The sequence below is a fragment of the Sinocyclocheilus grahami genome, unplaced genomic scaffold, assembly GCF_001515645.1.
Source record: "Sinocyclocheilus grahami isolate Dianchi unplaced genomic scaffold, SAMN03320097.WGS_v1.1 scaffold543.1, whole genome shotgun sequence".
In the NCBI taxonomy this organism is placed as follows: domain Eukaryota; kingdom Metazoa; phylum Chordata; class Actinopteri; order Cypriniformes; family Cyprinidae; genus Sinocyclocheilus; species Sinocyclocheilus grahami.
The window spans coordinates 1,866,006-1,881,024 of record NW_015505722.1 but is presented as its reverse complement, the minus strand read 5'-3'; the positions used below and the strand labels follow the sequence as shown (position 1 = coordinate 1,881,024).

Below are 15,019 nucleotides of genomic sequence, written 5' to 3'. Positions count from 1 at the left end.
CAATTTTGATGATTCACAAGACAAATTAAGAAAATAAATTTCACATTTACAGTACTCAGCATAAATGAGTACACCCCCTCTGAAACTTAAATTTAGCAATTACTCTTTACTTGGAAGGCAGATTAAAATTGTTTGCAAGTAGCAAGTCTGTTTGATTACCAAATAATGATGTTAAATTTATTCAGGAAAATAAGAAGTGATAAAATGAGTACACCCTTATGAAAGTTACAAAATAATTTTCTGATGCAAGTAAAAGGCAATTTTTGATCAACAGGTGAATACACACTGTATTGAATCAATACATTTAAGGAAAATTAATTTCTTGTCAATTAAAAGTGTAACATAGCCCACTGAATCAGACTTAATGCTGACAACAATTGAACCACTTGGGAGAGAATAGTCAGAGGGTGAACCAACTTCAGGGTAAGGCTAAGTAGCCTAATGTTAGTGTAATTCAGGGGCAGTTCTAGATCCTTTTTAGGTGGGCCCACCAACCCCCCAATCCACGTATCCACAGTCAGTTACATCTTAAGTGAACTTAAACAGTTAAGAAAATTTCGGATGTGCGTCAATATGACAGATCTGTGCATTTCTTATGTCAATAATTTTAATCAAACAACAAAAGAAAAACAGAGGATCACTCGCTGCTCTAAATTCTGTAGCTTTAATGGGTATTTGTGTATATTTAATTAATACGGTAATACAGTTTTCACAAGCACTGTAAAGTTTATTTAAATGAAATCCTAGAACTGCCCCTGGTGTAATCTATTAACTACAAACATAAAACCCGTCTTTTTAGGCAAGTACCAGATATGGGTGTCATGTAGGCCAGGGGTTCCCAAAGTAGGGGTCGGGACCCCCCAGGGGGTCGCGAAACCACGAGGAGGGGTCGCAAGATGATTTCCAGAAATCAAATAATTTTTTTAAGGATTAGAAATAGCATATTTTACCCATAAATAAAAAATTATAAGTTGAATTAAAAATAAAACTCCAACATGGAGTTTTGTACTCCAGCATGTTGCCCACCCAACTAATTAGGTAAGATTAATGTTGAAATGTAAGTAATGAGTAAATTACTATAAAATTCTATTATTGTTGTTAGACTGTTGTGTTCCTTTGTGTTGTCATTATGCTATAAGTGCATGTGCGCCGTGGTGCAAAACGTTTGTATACTTGTATACCACCTCAGAGGAAAGTGGGGGTCCGCCGGTACTGACACTGTTATTTTGGGGGTCATGGGCTGAAAAGTTTGGGCACCCCTGATGTAGGCTATTTTTAATAGGACTGAATTCGTGATCAAAATTTAATCAAAACATTGTAAGTTACTAATAATGTTTTCATTTCCACGGTTATTCAAACAGCAAAATTATATACAGAAAAAGGGCGAAGAACATTATCACATTATCAAAGAACATCATCACTAACTTCGATCTATTGAGAGTTTAAGCACTCTCAAAGAAACAAAACAAAGACTCATGAGTTAATCCTTCTAAACCCTGTCGAAAGCAGTGGCTGTAAGTTTATTTGAATCATCAGTCTGTCTAGTATATATTGCAGGAGAGTATGTTGAGTTTAAACGTGATATAATCAAATATGTTTATGTCATTGCCAATCGGCGCTAGCGCACTGCATTGATAATGCTACTAATTTGCTTCTGAGTTAGCGATATATATATATATATATATATATATATACACTTTTTACTTCTTACACTGTTAATAAGTTTGATGTAATTTTGATTGTTAATTTTCCATATTTCTTTCATTTAATTTACAGTTTTACTCAATGGTTCAATGGCTGCTGAATTTTCTAATCTAAACCACATATTGGACTATTAAAGGAGCAAGGCATTCATATCCTGGCTCTTGAACAGAGTTTGGTTGCTGTTTATTTATATTACACGCCTGGAAAGCAAAACGTATAAAGAGAACAGTAGAGTAACATTGTTTATAAACTGTTTTATTGATCTCTTTCTGAGTTTGAAACACGTACTGATTATATGAGACATAATACATTTTGTTCAGTTGTACTGTATCTTTCAACATACCTTATGAGGTTCATAGATGCTTATTTTGTGCTTTAACTAGTAGTAATGAGGGAGAGATGCCACTCGAACTGAGGCAGCTACAGCAATTTCACGCCACATTACAAAGCACCAATTTTTTTTTTTTATGTTTTATTGTTTGAATATTGACTGAAATAGAACTGAAAGCTGCCACTCTGCTTTACATAAAAAATAAAGTACAAAGCTTATTGTGATTTTATTGGATGCGAGGCAAACTCCAAATAATATTTAGTGTTTTGTTCACACACTAACTGAAAAAGCATAGAGTAAAAGAATGATTCTTGGGATTTAAGAATCTATAATGAAATATTACAAATGTATTCATCAAAATAGGTTGATTAAATTGGTTAAACTGGAGTAAATGCCCTACTAGACATACTATTACAGTTAATACAAATGTACAGATTTTCTTACAGAAGGACCCCAGAGGCTGCACAGGACAGACGACACACCACTGGTTATACTTGGATGTTCTTACCTTTTGGCCCTCACCGCTGGCCAGATAGCAATGACCCAAAACAAAACGATAGGATCCCACATTCACCTGGCACCAGGGTCCAACTAACCGAACATATTCCTGTAGTGAGGCCAGAGCCGCAATGACAAAAAGGTAAAATATTATTTATAGGCATTACTAGAACTATATTACTTATTTTCAAAAATTGTTAGTGATATTAAAAATATTATTTTGTGTAGAGCAACTGCAGGCTACATATTCAAATCTAGCTGAAGAACTTTGTTATTCTATTTATTATTTATTATCAGTAAATCAAGACTGTAAACTTCATATTTACCCCATCTGTACAGTCACATGTTAAATTAAGTGGCCCACTAAAATATTACAACACTGCACTGTATCAGCTGTGTACTGTATGTGCTAGGAAGAGTTTGTTGGAAATTTGACTCAGAAAAACAGCAATAACTAGATACAATAGTAACATTTCTGCGCTCACTGCCACAATGTTACAACCATTTTTTTCCCTTCACTGTGTATGTAAGAATAACTGACCAAATCTATTAAAGAGAAAATTTTGGGGTACTTGAATGTAGGGTTGGGAACCGAGAACCGGTCTTTTTTTTGGACGTGTGACCAAGCGCTGTGAGCAGCCTTGCGCCAGTGTTTCCCGTAAAGGATGTCACCAACCAAATAACAGAAACACCACCCTGCCTTTTTAATTTATCTAAACTGCTCTGCGTACCCATAAATACACATGAACTAGACGAAATGACTAGCAACATGGGCACTTTTCTTCACTGATAAAATAGATAACATCAGAAATAAAATAACAAATGTAGATTCTATATAATATAAGCATATAATACTTCAGCTTCATTCATCGCACCAAAAGATAAACTGCAGTGCTTTACAACTATAGGACAGGAAGAGCTAAATAAACTTATCACTGCATCTAAACCAACTACATGCCTGTTAGATCCTGTACCCACTAAATTACTGAAAGTTGTTACCTGTAGCAGAAGAACCGCTTCTCAATATTATTAACTCGTCGTTGTCTTTAGGTCACGTCCCAAAACCATTCAAGCTGGCGGTTATTAAGAAACCACAACTAGATCCTAGTGAACTGGCAAATTACAGACCCATCTCAAATCTTCCTTTTATGTCTAAAATTTTAGAAAAAGTTGTGTCTGCTCACTTGTGCTCCTTCCTGCAAAAAAATTATCTCTATGAAGAATTTCAGTCAGGCTTCAGGCCCCACCATAGCACAGAAACTGCACTTGTTAAAATTACAAATGACTTGCTTCAGACCAAGGCTGTATCTCATTGCTAGTTTTACTTGATCTTAGTGCTGCATTCGATACTATAGATCATGACATACTGATAGATCGATTACAAAACTATACAGGTATCCAAGGGCAGGCTTTAAGATGGTTTAGATCCTACCTGTCCGATCGCTACCACATTGTTCATTTAAATGGGGCTATTGTAATGCACTGCTAGGTGGTTGTCCTGCATCTTCAGTAAGATACAGGTAGTCCAAAATTCAGCGGCTAGAGTCCTTACCAGGTCAAGAAAATATTATCATATTACCCCAATTTTACAGTCTCTGCACTGGCTACCTATCAAGTTCCGTATCAGTTACAAAATATTATTACTTGCCTATAAGGCCCTTAATGGGTTAGCTCCTGCGTACCTAACGAGTCTTCTACCACGCTACAATCCATCACGCTCCCTAAGGTCGCAAAACTCTGGACTTTTGGTAGTACCTAGAATAGCAAAGTCCACTAAAGGAGGTAGAGCTTTTCACATTTGGCTCCCAAACTCTGGAATAGCCTTCCTGATAATGTTCAGGGTTCAGACACACTCTCTCCGTTTAAATTTAGATTAAAGACATCTCTTTGGCCAAGCATTCAAATAATGCATCTCATAAAGTAATAATAAAATAATAAAATAATGCATCTCACGACTTGCCCACGGGGAAGTCGTGGCCTAATGGTTAGAGAGTCGGACTCATAACCCAAAGGTTGTGGGTTCGAGTCTCGTGCTGGCAGGGATTGTAGGTGGGGGGAGTGAATGTACAGCGCTCTCACACCTTCAATACCACGACAGAGGTGCCCTTGAGCAAGGCACCGAACCCCCAACTGCTCCCCGGGCACCGCAGCATAAATGGCTGCCCACTGCTCCGGGTGTGTGTTCACGGTTTGTGTGTGTTCACTGCTGTGTGTGTGCACTTTGGATGGGTAAATGTAAATTCCGAGTATGGGTCACATCACTTATAATCTTGTACTGCAGTTGTATCTGATCAAAGGCACATTATTATTCTTTAGTTTGGATTATACAAATCAATTTAGCTTGGTTGGAACAGCAGCTATGCTAATTATGTCTCTATTTGTTGCTCTGTTTTTGCCACGGGATTGACATCCTGTGGTAACTAGGATTTACACAAGCTTCAGTCTGGATCCAGAACACCTGAGAAGAGATGATGCCAACCCCTCAGAGGACCTCAGATGATGCCAACCCTGAAACAACATACAGAACTACCACATTTTGCTACACGTTTGATTGCATCATATAATAATTGCTGTTAATAGTGTTTGTCTGTTTGATTACATCTTTAATTGATTTTTCCGTACATTTCTGCCATATGTACATTAACTGACATTTACCACTGATAAGCTACCCCTAAATATTGTAGAAACTTAATTTGCTGTAAAGTTGCTTTGCAACGATTTGTATCGTGAAAAGCGCTATACAAATAAACTTGAATTGAATTAATTACTGAGCACATCATTTCCCATGACGCACACTCTACAGACGCGCTGCTTTAATTGCCGAACACATCGTTTTCCACGACTACGCGCCTTTGATAACTGTGCACGTTGTTTTGTCTGACTGTACATGTACTAAATTACCTTATACTTGTCCCATATTGTCATTAATATACATACTGACTTCAACTTGGACCACTAAATAAATACAGTAGACTGCTATTGTTATGCAAGTATGAGGGTTAGATTATTTAGTGTACAGGTCATTTCAAGAGTGATAAAGTGATGGAAAATATTTATTTTCATGCATTTTAAATATTTAAAAATGTGGAAACCACTCATTGCATCACACCATCTCCTGACTGCATTATTATTTGTAAAATAGGGGCTTTATGGAGTGTGTATACATGGTTAGAAGTATAACAGTTAATATTTCATTAATTTAGGGAAATGAGCAAGTGTCTTAGCCCTCAAAGGACTATTTGGCCAACCAGCTTATTCATGCTTGAAAAGCAAAATGTTATTGATAGTGTAAAAAACATCAACTTTGAAGCACATGTGAGTGATGGACTGGATGAAGGTAAAATAGTGAAAAAATAATATTAAGTTAATTTAAATGGAACCGGAATCGGGAATCGTTAAGCAAAACCGGAACCTAGGGCTGCACAATTTATTCAAATTTCTAATCGCAATTACAATTACAGATGCCACAATTACATAATCGTTCAAAGCAGCAATTAATCGTTCAAAGTCTACTTATGTTATTCTGCATGCTTAAGATGCTTTTTTTTTCTTTCTACATGTTATCTTAAGGGTTTTTTCATTGTTTTAATTTTAGTTATATTGTCATTAATATACATACTGACTTCAACTTGGACCACTAAATAAATACAGTAGACTGCTATTGTTATGCAAGTATGAGGGTTAGATTATTTAGTGTACAGGTCATTTCAAGAGTGATAAAGTGATGGAAAATATATATTTTCATGCATTTTAAATGTTTAAAAATGTGGAAACCACTCATTGCATCACACCATCTCCTGACTGCATTATTATTTGTAAAATAGGGGCTTTATGGAGTGTGTATACATGGTTAGAAGTATAACAGTTAATATTTCATTAATTTAGGGAAATGAGCAAGTGTCTTAGCCCTCAAAGGACTATTTGGCCAACCAGCTTATTCATGCTTGAAAAGCAAAATGTTATTGATAGTGTAAAAAACATCAACTTTGAAGCACATGTGAGTGATGGACTGGATGAAGGTAAAATAGTGAAAAAATAATATTAAGTTAATTTAAATGGAACCGGAATCGGGAATCGTTAAGCAAAACCGGAACCTAGGGCTGCACAATTTATTCAAATTTCTAATCGCAATTACAATTACAGATGCCACAATTACATAATCGTTCAAAGCAGCAATTAATCGTTCAAAGTCTACTTATGTTATTCTGCATGCTTAAGATGCTTTTTTTTTCTTTCTACATGTTATCTTAAGGGTTTTTTCATTGTTTTAATTTTAGTTTTAGTATAACATTATAATACCATGCATATTTTTACCTTTTTATTTAAAGAGAAACCAATCCGATGTATAGTTGACATTTGAGGCTTAATACTATAGAAAAGCAATAAAAGTTTTTCAGTTAGTGTTTTCAGCTTATTTATTTTCATATAAAAATATGGCATGCAGTTGCTTCAGACAAAGGTGTAAACATCATTCATTTAATGGTAAATGAAGAATCACAATTACAATTTCAAAGGAATAATCGACAATTATGTTTTTTGTCATAATCGTGCAGCCCTACTGGAACCGGAACCGTAAAATTTCTTACGATACCCAACCCTACTTGAATGAGACATACACAGACCCAGTCAGCTAAGACCTTCCACCCAGAAGTCTTTATTCAGATCTAAATAAATCAAGGAGAGGAAGGAGGACTAAAATAATGACGACAGCAGCTGCAGAAATAATACAATTGGTGCTAGATCAATATCCAGCAGCCATGTCTACAATGGATGCTCCATAGAATTTGAACTAAGAGCGACCTGCAGACAGCGGAGACTGTGAAAAACTACATGAATGACATTGTGAGTTCTAATTTGGCCAATATATATCTGATCCCCAAGCAACAAGATAATTATCTATCAATTATTACTTTGATTACTCGGATGAAAAAATATATAAAAATCATTTTAATTAAAAATAATTACTTTTAATCCATTATTTTTTTTTAAATGTATTCTACATCATGCCCAATGTTGTCCTCCGAACAATGTGCAATATGAGGCTATGATGAATATATGTAGGCTATACACTGTGCAAACAAGGTTTAAAACAAAAACATTGTCAAAAAACTATTGACTGATGATTACTACTTAAAAACAGGAATTAAAATCACTAAATCAAAAATAAAAAAACCTAAAAGCAAAAACTAAATATTAACTGGTGCAAGGAACACACACATTCACGGATCTGAAGACCGTAATTATAGTTCCTTTGCTGTTGTATTTTTATGAGGACCATATACAATCCGGCAAATCATATTTCTGGGAAAATAGACAAGTGATAACTGGTGTCTCACCTGCAGTTGTGTATACTGGCAGTTTAACATCAGGCATTCAGGAAAGAGGAAACTGGGATTGCTGGGCCAGCTAGTGAAATGATGTAAGGGAAATACTAAACTCATGAATTACACCACCCAGATGCTTTACAATCAAGAACTGGCTGAAAATATCAAGTGTCTAGTAGTGATGTTTCTTTTGAAAAGACAAGAAAACTTTGTTGGCATTAATGGAAGTGCATTAGCATGGTTCAAATCGTACTTATCTGACCGCCATCAATTCGTAGCAGGGAATGAAGAGGTATCATATCCAGTGTTGGGGAAAGTTACTTTTAAAAGTAATGCATTACAATAGTGTGTTACTCCATAAAAAAAGTAACTAATTAAGTTACTTTTTATGGAAAGTAATGCTTTGTTACTTTTGCGTTTCTTTTTTAATCTGGACAGGGCTTGCTTGTTTGTTTTTAAAATAAAAAAGTTCTATTTTTGGCAAATATAAAAGCGCCTTTTCACACCAAAAGTGAAATGAAGTCAGGCTGAAGGGAAAGTACATTTATGTCCGTACAGTAGAATGCAGAAGAAGAAATTTCAACACTTCAGCAATAAAAAAAAGACATGTTTGTCTAGAGTAATGTTTGCTTATTAGTACGGTTGAATTGGATCATCGAAGGTCAGAAGCAAAGACATTGCTTAATAGAATGGGATTAAATACATAAAGGATATTTGTGTTGTTTAACATTTAATTATTGCAGGTTTGTGTCATATTCTGAGTTGCATTATTTTTATTCATTTTGAGGAATACTGAATCCTTATTTATTTTTTTTGTGAGTGAGATGAATTAATGCATATTCATATTTATTTTATAACTACACTAACATCTTCTGATTTCTCTCAACATGGGGACAGGAGAGCTGTCAATCAATACATTTGAAAAAAAAAAAAGGAACTTGTTTATTTGAAAAACTCAAGATATTCTCTTGTAAATTAAAAAGTAATGTGTTACTTTACTAGTTACTTGAAAAAAAGTAATCTGATTACGTAACTCGCGTTACTTGTAATGTGTTACCCCCAACACTGATCATATCGATCACAAGTGCAGTATGGAGTACTTCAAGGCTCAGTACTAGGGCCATTACTTTTCACGCTTTACATGTTACCCTTGGGAGATATCATCAGGAAACACGGTGTTATGATGATACTCAGCTCTATATTTCTTCGCGGGACGGCGAAACATACCAATTTGAAAAACTAACGGAATACAGAGTCGATATAAAAAAACTGGATGACGAGTAATTTCTTACTGCTAAATTCTGAAAAAACAGAGATTTTAATTATTGGGCCAAAAACCTCTGCATGTAATAACCTAGATTCTAGAACACTGTCTAACACTTGATGGTTGCTCTGTCAATTCTTCGTCATCAGTTAGGAACCTAGGTGTGCTATTTGATAGCAATCTTTCCTTTGAAAGCCACGTTTCTAGCATTTGTAAAACTGCATTTTTTCATCTAAAAAATATATCTAAATTACGACCTATGCTCTCAATGTCAAATGCAGAAAAGTGATTTCATTCGTTCATGACCTCAAGGTTAGATTATTGTAATGCTTTATTGGGTGGTTGTTCTGCACGCTTAATAAACAAACTCCAGCTGGTTCAAAATGCAGCAGCTAGAGTTCTTACTAGAACCAGAGAGTATGACCATATCAACTGCGGGCGGCAGATCCTTTTCCTATTTAGCGCCCAAACTCTGGAATAATCTACCTAACATTGTTCGGGAGGCAGTCACACTCTGTCAGTTTAAATCTAGATTAAAAACCCATCTCTTTAACCTGGCTTACACAACACACTAACACATTTCTAATATTCAAATCCGTTAAAGGATTCTTAGGCTGCATTAATTAGGACAACCGTAACCGGGAACACTTCCCATAACACCTGATGTACTTGCTACATCGTTAGAAGAATGGCATCTACGCTAATATTAGTCTGTTTCTTTCTTATTCCGAGGTCACCATAGCCACCAGATCCAGCCTGTATCCAGATCAGATGGTGCCTGCAGTCACCCGGATCCAGTCCGTATCCAGCCCAGATGGTGGATCAGCACCTAGAGAGGACCTCTACAGCCCTGAATGTCAGCGGAGACCAGGACAACTAGATGAGCCCCAGAGACAGATCCCCAGCGAGGACCTTGTCTCCTAGACGGCCACCGGGACAAGACCACAGGAACCAGTAGAGTCCTCTGCACAATGTGACATTGCTGCAGCCTGGAATTGAACTGCTGGTTTTGTCTGGCCAGAGGAGAACTGGCCTCCTGACAGAGCCTGGTTTCTACCAAGGTTTTTTTTCTCCATTCTGTCACCGATGGAGTTTTGGTTCCTCTGGCTTGCTTAGACACTTAATTTCCAGCGATATCATCGACTTGATTGCACAGATACTATTTAAACTGAACTGAGCTGGATGATGACATCACTGAATTCAATGATGAACTGCCTTTAACTGAAAACTGGGTGTTTACTATTGTCATTTTGCATTAATGACACACTATTTTCCTAATTAATGCTGTATAGTTGCTTTGACACAATCTGTATTGTTAAAAGCGCTATATAAATAAAGGTAACTTGACTTGACGTCAAAAGTAGCAGTACTTAGGCACCAAGTTGATACTAAAATGAGAACCGATTAGTATGATAACATACATGAAATGAGCTGATTGACAGGTGACTGCTTTAAAATGCTCAAGTGCAGATGAAAGTCTGTGTGCTCTAACAGGCACCCGGGACATGTGGCTGTGTGCGTCTCTGCTTGTATAATCCAAAATACTTGTATGACAAATATTTACACAGTCAATTATGTCTAAAGGGACTATGAACAAATCTTTATGTTGTACTGTGCTTCTTTGCTCTCTGTATCTCTGACATTTTACTAATCAAGTGCAGATGAAAGTCTGTGTGCTCTAACAGGCACCCGGGACACGTGGCTGTGTGCGTCTCTGCTTGTATAATCCAAAATACTTGTATGACAAATATTTACACAGTCAATTATGTCTAAAGGGACTATGAACAAATCTTTATGTTGTACTGTGCTTCTTTGCTCTCTGTATCTCTGACATTTTACTAATGTTATGAGGCTATATATGCGTTTAGTTCAAAATTACTTGACATTTACAATATAATTGTTTTACATATTATGTATTACAATTATTATATATATTTTTTTAACTCAAGTATAAATCAAGTACCAAAGTTTTGTACCTTTGGTACCGAAATTCATATAGAGAATCATTCAATTCAATTAATATTGGTACCGACTACTGAAACTTTGCTATCATGACAACACTGGTGTCCAGCATACTACACATAAAGAGGATACAGAAACTGGCAGAGTAGTGTCAGGACACTGGAGATCATTTGTGACCAGTGCAACATGGTCTGATTGCCCTCCACATCCTGCTGGGAGAAGATCTGAGACATGATGGCTTTACGGGCCACATTCTGGTAGAACAACTCCACCACAGTTTGAGGATTCAACACTAAAATAAAAAAAAGAAGCAACAGCATGTTCAATCAGCGTTCTCATCATCTGTCATACACTGTCTATACTGAGGCAATTCATTCATTTTACCTGATCTTCTAGATGTAGGAGTTGTGGAGTCGGACAGCTCCAAAACAGACAGATGCTGAAGATCAGCATTTCTAAAGAGAGATAGATAACACATGAAATAAGTAAACACAGTAACAATTTTATAACTCAAAGATAAACCAAAATAAACTGAAAGTCTATGTAGTATCTCTTCTAAAAAATATAATTATAAACAAATAAGGCACCAGGGTAGTGAAAGATTTCTATTAGGGCAGTATAAAATGTTTGATGAACCATCCCTGCAGCTTATGACTCCCTTTAATTGGATTTTGAAAAAAGGTATAAGTTCTCCTCTCCCAAAAAAAAAAAAAAAAACATACTGATATGCTAATGTCATTAAGGTAGTTTACATAAACACCAAAGTTGTTTTATTTGTTTAGAACTGTTTATATCTCTCTTAATAGATAAAAACCAAACTGGTTTTTACACTAAGATTTTGCAATCCAGCAACTGTAAGAATTAATGCTAATTTAACCAATCCCTGTGTTATGGTAGCTCACATTTCTGTCTTATTTTTGTAGTTTTAGTGGGAGAAAGCAAAAGCTGAGCCCAAACAAATTGAACAATTAGCGGATATGGTGGGTGTTGAAGCAGCAGGACTTCAACACCCACCATATCTTTTTATATACAAGTTTTTTGAAAAGGTAAGAAACATTATTTTCAGAACAATCTTGAACATTATTTGTTTCTGTTCAAAAGTTTTACACCCCTGGCTCTTAATGCATTGTGTTTCCTTCTTGAGCATCAGTGAATCAGTGGACTCATGAACATCTCATGACAAAAAAAAAAAACAGTTGAGGATCATCGAGGTAACTGTAAAAAGCATAATTTACAGTTCAGATACATATTTTTACAAAAACAAAAAGTTTTGTAAAATTATAAACTTTACATTTCAGCCTTTGAACCACTTTAAAGAAAATGGATGAGTCAAAAATATGAATTATATTAAACTATTATTATCAATAAATTATTATATCAATTAAACAACATACATTAGGGGTGTGCGATATTAACAAAAAATGATATCTCGATAATTTTCTGGGATTTTATCAATAACGATAATTACACAATATTTTGCTGAGTGTGTTACTGTGCTGATATCTTAAGGACTACCATGGACAGCTGACTCCTAGAGTTTTTGATATTCTTCATATACTGTGGTCAGTTCACAGCAGTGATAGAAATTCATTATTTCCATCAAGTTTTGTGGGCATTTTTACCTTTAAGCCATTTTTTCTAAAAGTATGTACCATCTTTTGATTGAAATTCTTGCATTTGGGCTGTTACCAAGCAAATTAAATCAGTATCAACAAAATGTATATTAAATCTTTAGCTGCATTAGAAGTGGCATTCAGATGCATTTACACACTGTTTAATGCAGCTCTGAGGGACATGGAATACTTTAACCTGCAGTTACAAATGCATAAATAATGTTTTGATATTTTAAACATAAAACATTGAAAACTGATGTTTGAAATTATTTTCAAATGAAAAGGTACCTTCAATTTGAAATTAAAACCACCAGTAGGTGGCAGAAAATCCCTGTTAGTAAGTGATTCATTGCGATTGAACCAAATCATTTAAATGGGTGATTCATTCAGGAACAAAACACCGTCCTGTCACTCAGAGACACAAAACAGCACTGTGGCTGTGTTCGGAATGATTTTTGTTGGAGAAATGGAGCAAAAACAGGTTAATATGGTGTCTAAAACGTAAGTCATATTAACTTCTTGTTTATTGAACTGTTGTATAAAATAAATAACACATTTGTAATCATGCCGACTTTTGGAGAGAAAAAAAGTGTCACTCTTCGTGTGATATTAACTATATGAAATATAGTTTCCCATATCTTGAATTATGTGATCATTCTAAATGCATTTGAATAGACTGATTCATGCAGTGAAAGAACGCACACTAGGCTAAACTACTAAGACTTCTTCACGTAATGTATGCGTGCACTCTGTAGGTGTGTTTTGTTTGCTTTTCGCGATATACTCGATAATATCAAATCGCACATCGTTAAAACAAATACGATATTATCGCAAACCATACACAGGGTTCCCACTCTTTCATGAACACCAGATTCAAGGACTTTCAAGTACTTTTTAAAGCACTATTTATTTAATTTCAAGCACCTATCAAATTCACACCCCAGCATATGTAGCATCCCGAAAGACCTGTTACAGTACTTAACTTTTCACTTACACTTAACATTTACATTAAACATTTTAACTGAACTTCGGACTGGTGGTGGTGCTTTTTTGGTCATTCAGTGTCTCTGTAAAAAAAAAATTAAAATTGTGGAAAAACTAACAAAAATACTGATTAGATAATAATGATACAAATTCTACTAATAAGAACAATATAAAACGCACCAAGGATTAATGAGCTACTGGATTCATGAATATTAATCAGGTTGTGCGCGTTCGCTCGAACTGATTTGCTGAAATCAAAACAGGGACGATAATAGGTGAGCGCCAGCCAATGAGATTGCCGTTTGCGCAGTAGTTCCACCTATTAGTTTCTTAAAAGCGGAAGAATTCCAAAGAAACTCCATTATTTTGACAGCAAAATACAACAAAGAATATCGTTTACATGTAGCGCGTCAATTCTCTCTCTCCGCGTGTGTGTGAAAAAGCGACGGCGAGTCGTGCGCCTTCACACTAGAGTTTACAGTACGTTGTGCGTTGCACATCCATTCAGACGAACTGAAAAACAGCAGAGATCACTTAGCAGAGAGTGAAACACTGAAGCGCTCAGTCAGAGAGTGTTCGGCAAGTGAAAATATATCTGAGCTACACTTATACTTAGCCTCCAACTCACACACTGGCGAGTAAAATCTGAGAATTTATTAGCAATTGGCTAATATTAGACATCATTTAGTCGCCAGAGTGAAGATTTAGTCGCATATGCGAGTGATTTACTCGCAATGTAGAGGGTTGCCCTCCTTGTGAAGGGTGTCAATGATTGTCTTCTGGACATCTGTCAAGTCAGCAGTCTTCCCCATGATTATGTAGCCTACTGACCTAGACTGAGAGATCATTTAAAGGCTCAGGAAACCTTTGCAGGTGTTTTGAGGTAATTAGCCGATTAGGGTGTGACACCAATATTTTCAATATTGAACTTTTTCACAATATTCTAATTTTTTCAGACATTTTGGGTTTTCATTATCTGTAAGCCATAATCATCAAAATTTCAAGAAATAAAGGCTTGAAATATTTCACTATGTATAATGAATCTATATAATATATGGGTTTCACTTTCTGAAATGAGTGACAAAAAATATTGACCTTTTTCATGATATTCTAATTTTTTTTAGATGTACCTGTATATTCTTGCATCAAACTGGTTTTTGCTGTAATTCTTGTAAAAGATTTACATTTGAGAGAATTTCTCAATTTTTTAATTAATAAAAAGTGGTTAAACAGGGCTCTGCACGTACTTTTCTTTTAAAATAAAAAAAAAACATTTAGGAGCAGAGTCAAAAATTTCAGGAGCACCTTCTAATCAATAATCAAAAATTCTGATCAAATA

At 35.5% G+C, this 15,019-nt stretch overlaps 1 protein-coding gene across 1 annotated transcript in view; it reads right to left on the bottom strand.

Moving 5' to 3' along the window:
• LOC107555692 (nuclear pore complex protein Nup160-like) overlaps nt 1-15,019 on the bottom strand; it is a 73,237-nt gene that overhangs the window by 33,200 nt on the left and 25,018 nt on the right. Inside the window, exons 16-19 of the mRNA XM_016238560.1 lie at nt 11,468-11,592; nt 11,216-11,375; nt 7,870-7,939; nt 2,544-2,642 (exon numbers count right to left, since the gene is read on the bottom strand). Coding sequence (XP_016094046.1) covers nt 2,544-2,642; nt 7,870-7,939; nt 11,216-11,375; nt 11,468-11,592 — 454 coding nt within the window. The remainder of the gene's footprint in view (nt 1-2,543; nt 2,643-7,869; nt 7,940-11,215; nt 11,376-11,467; nt 11,593-15,019) is intronic.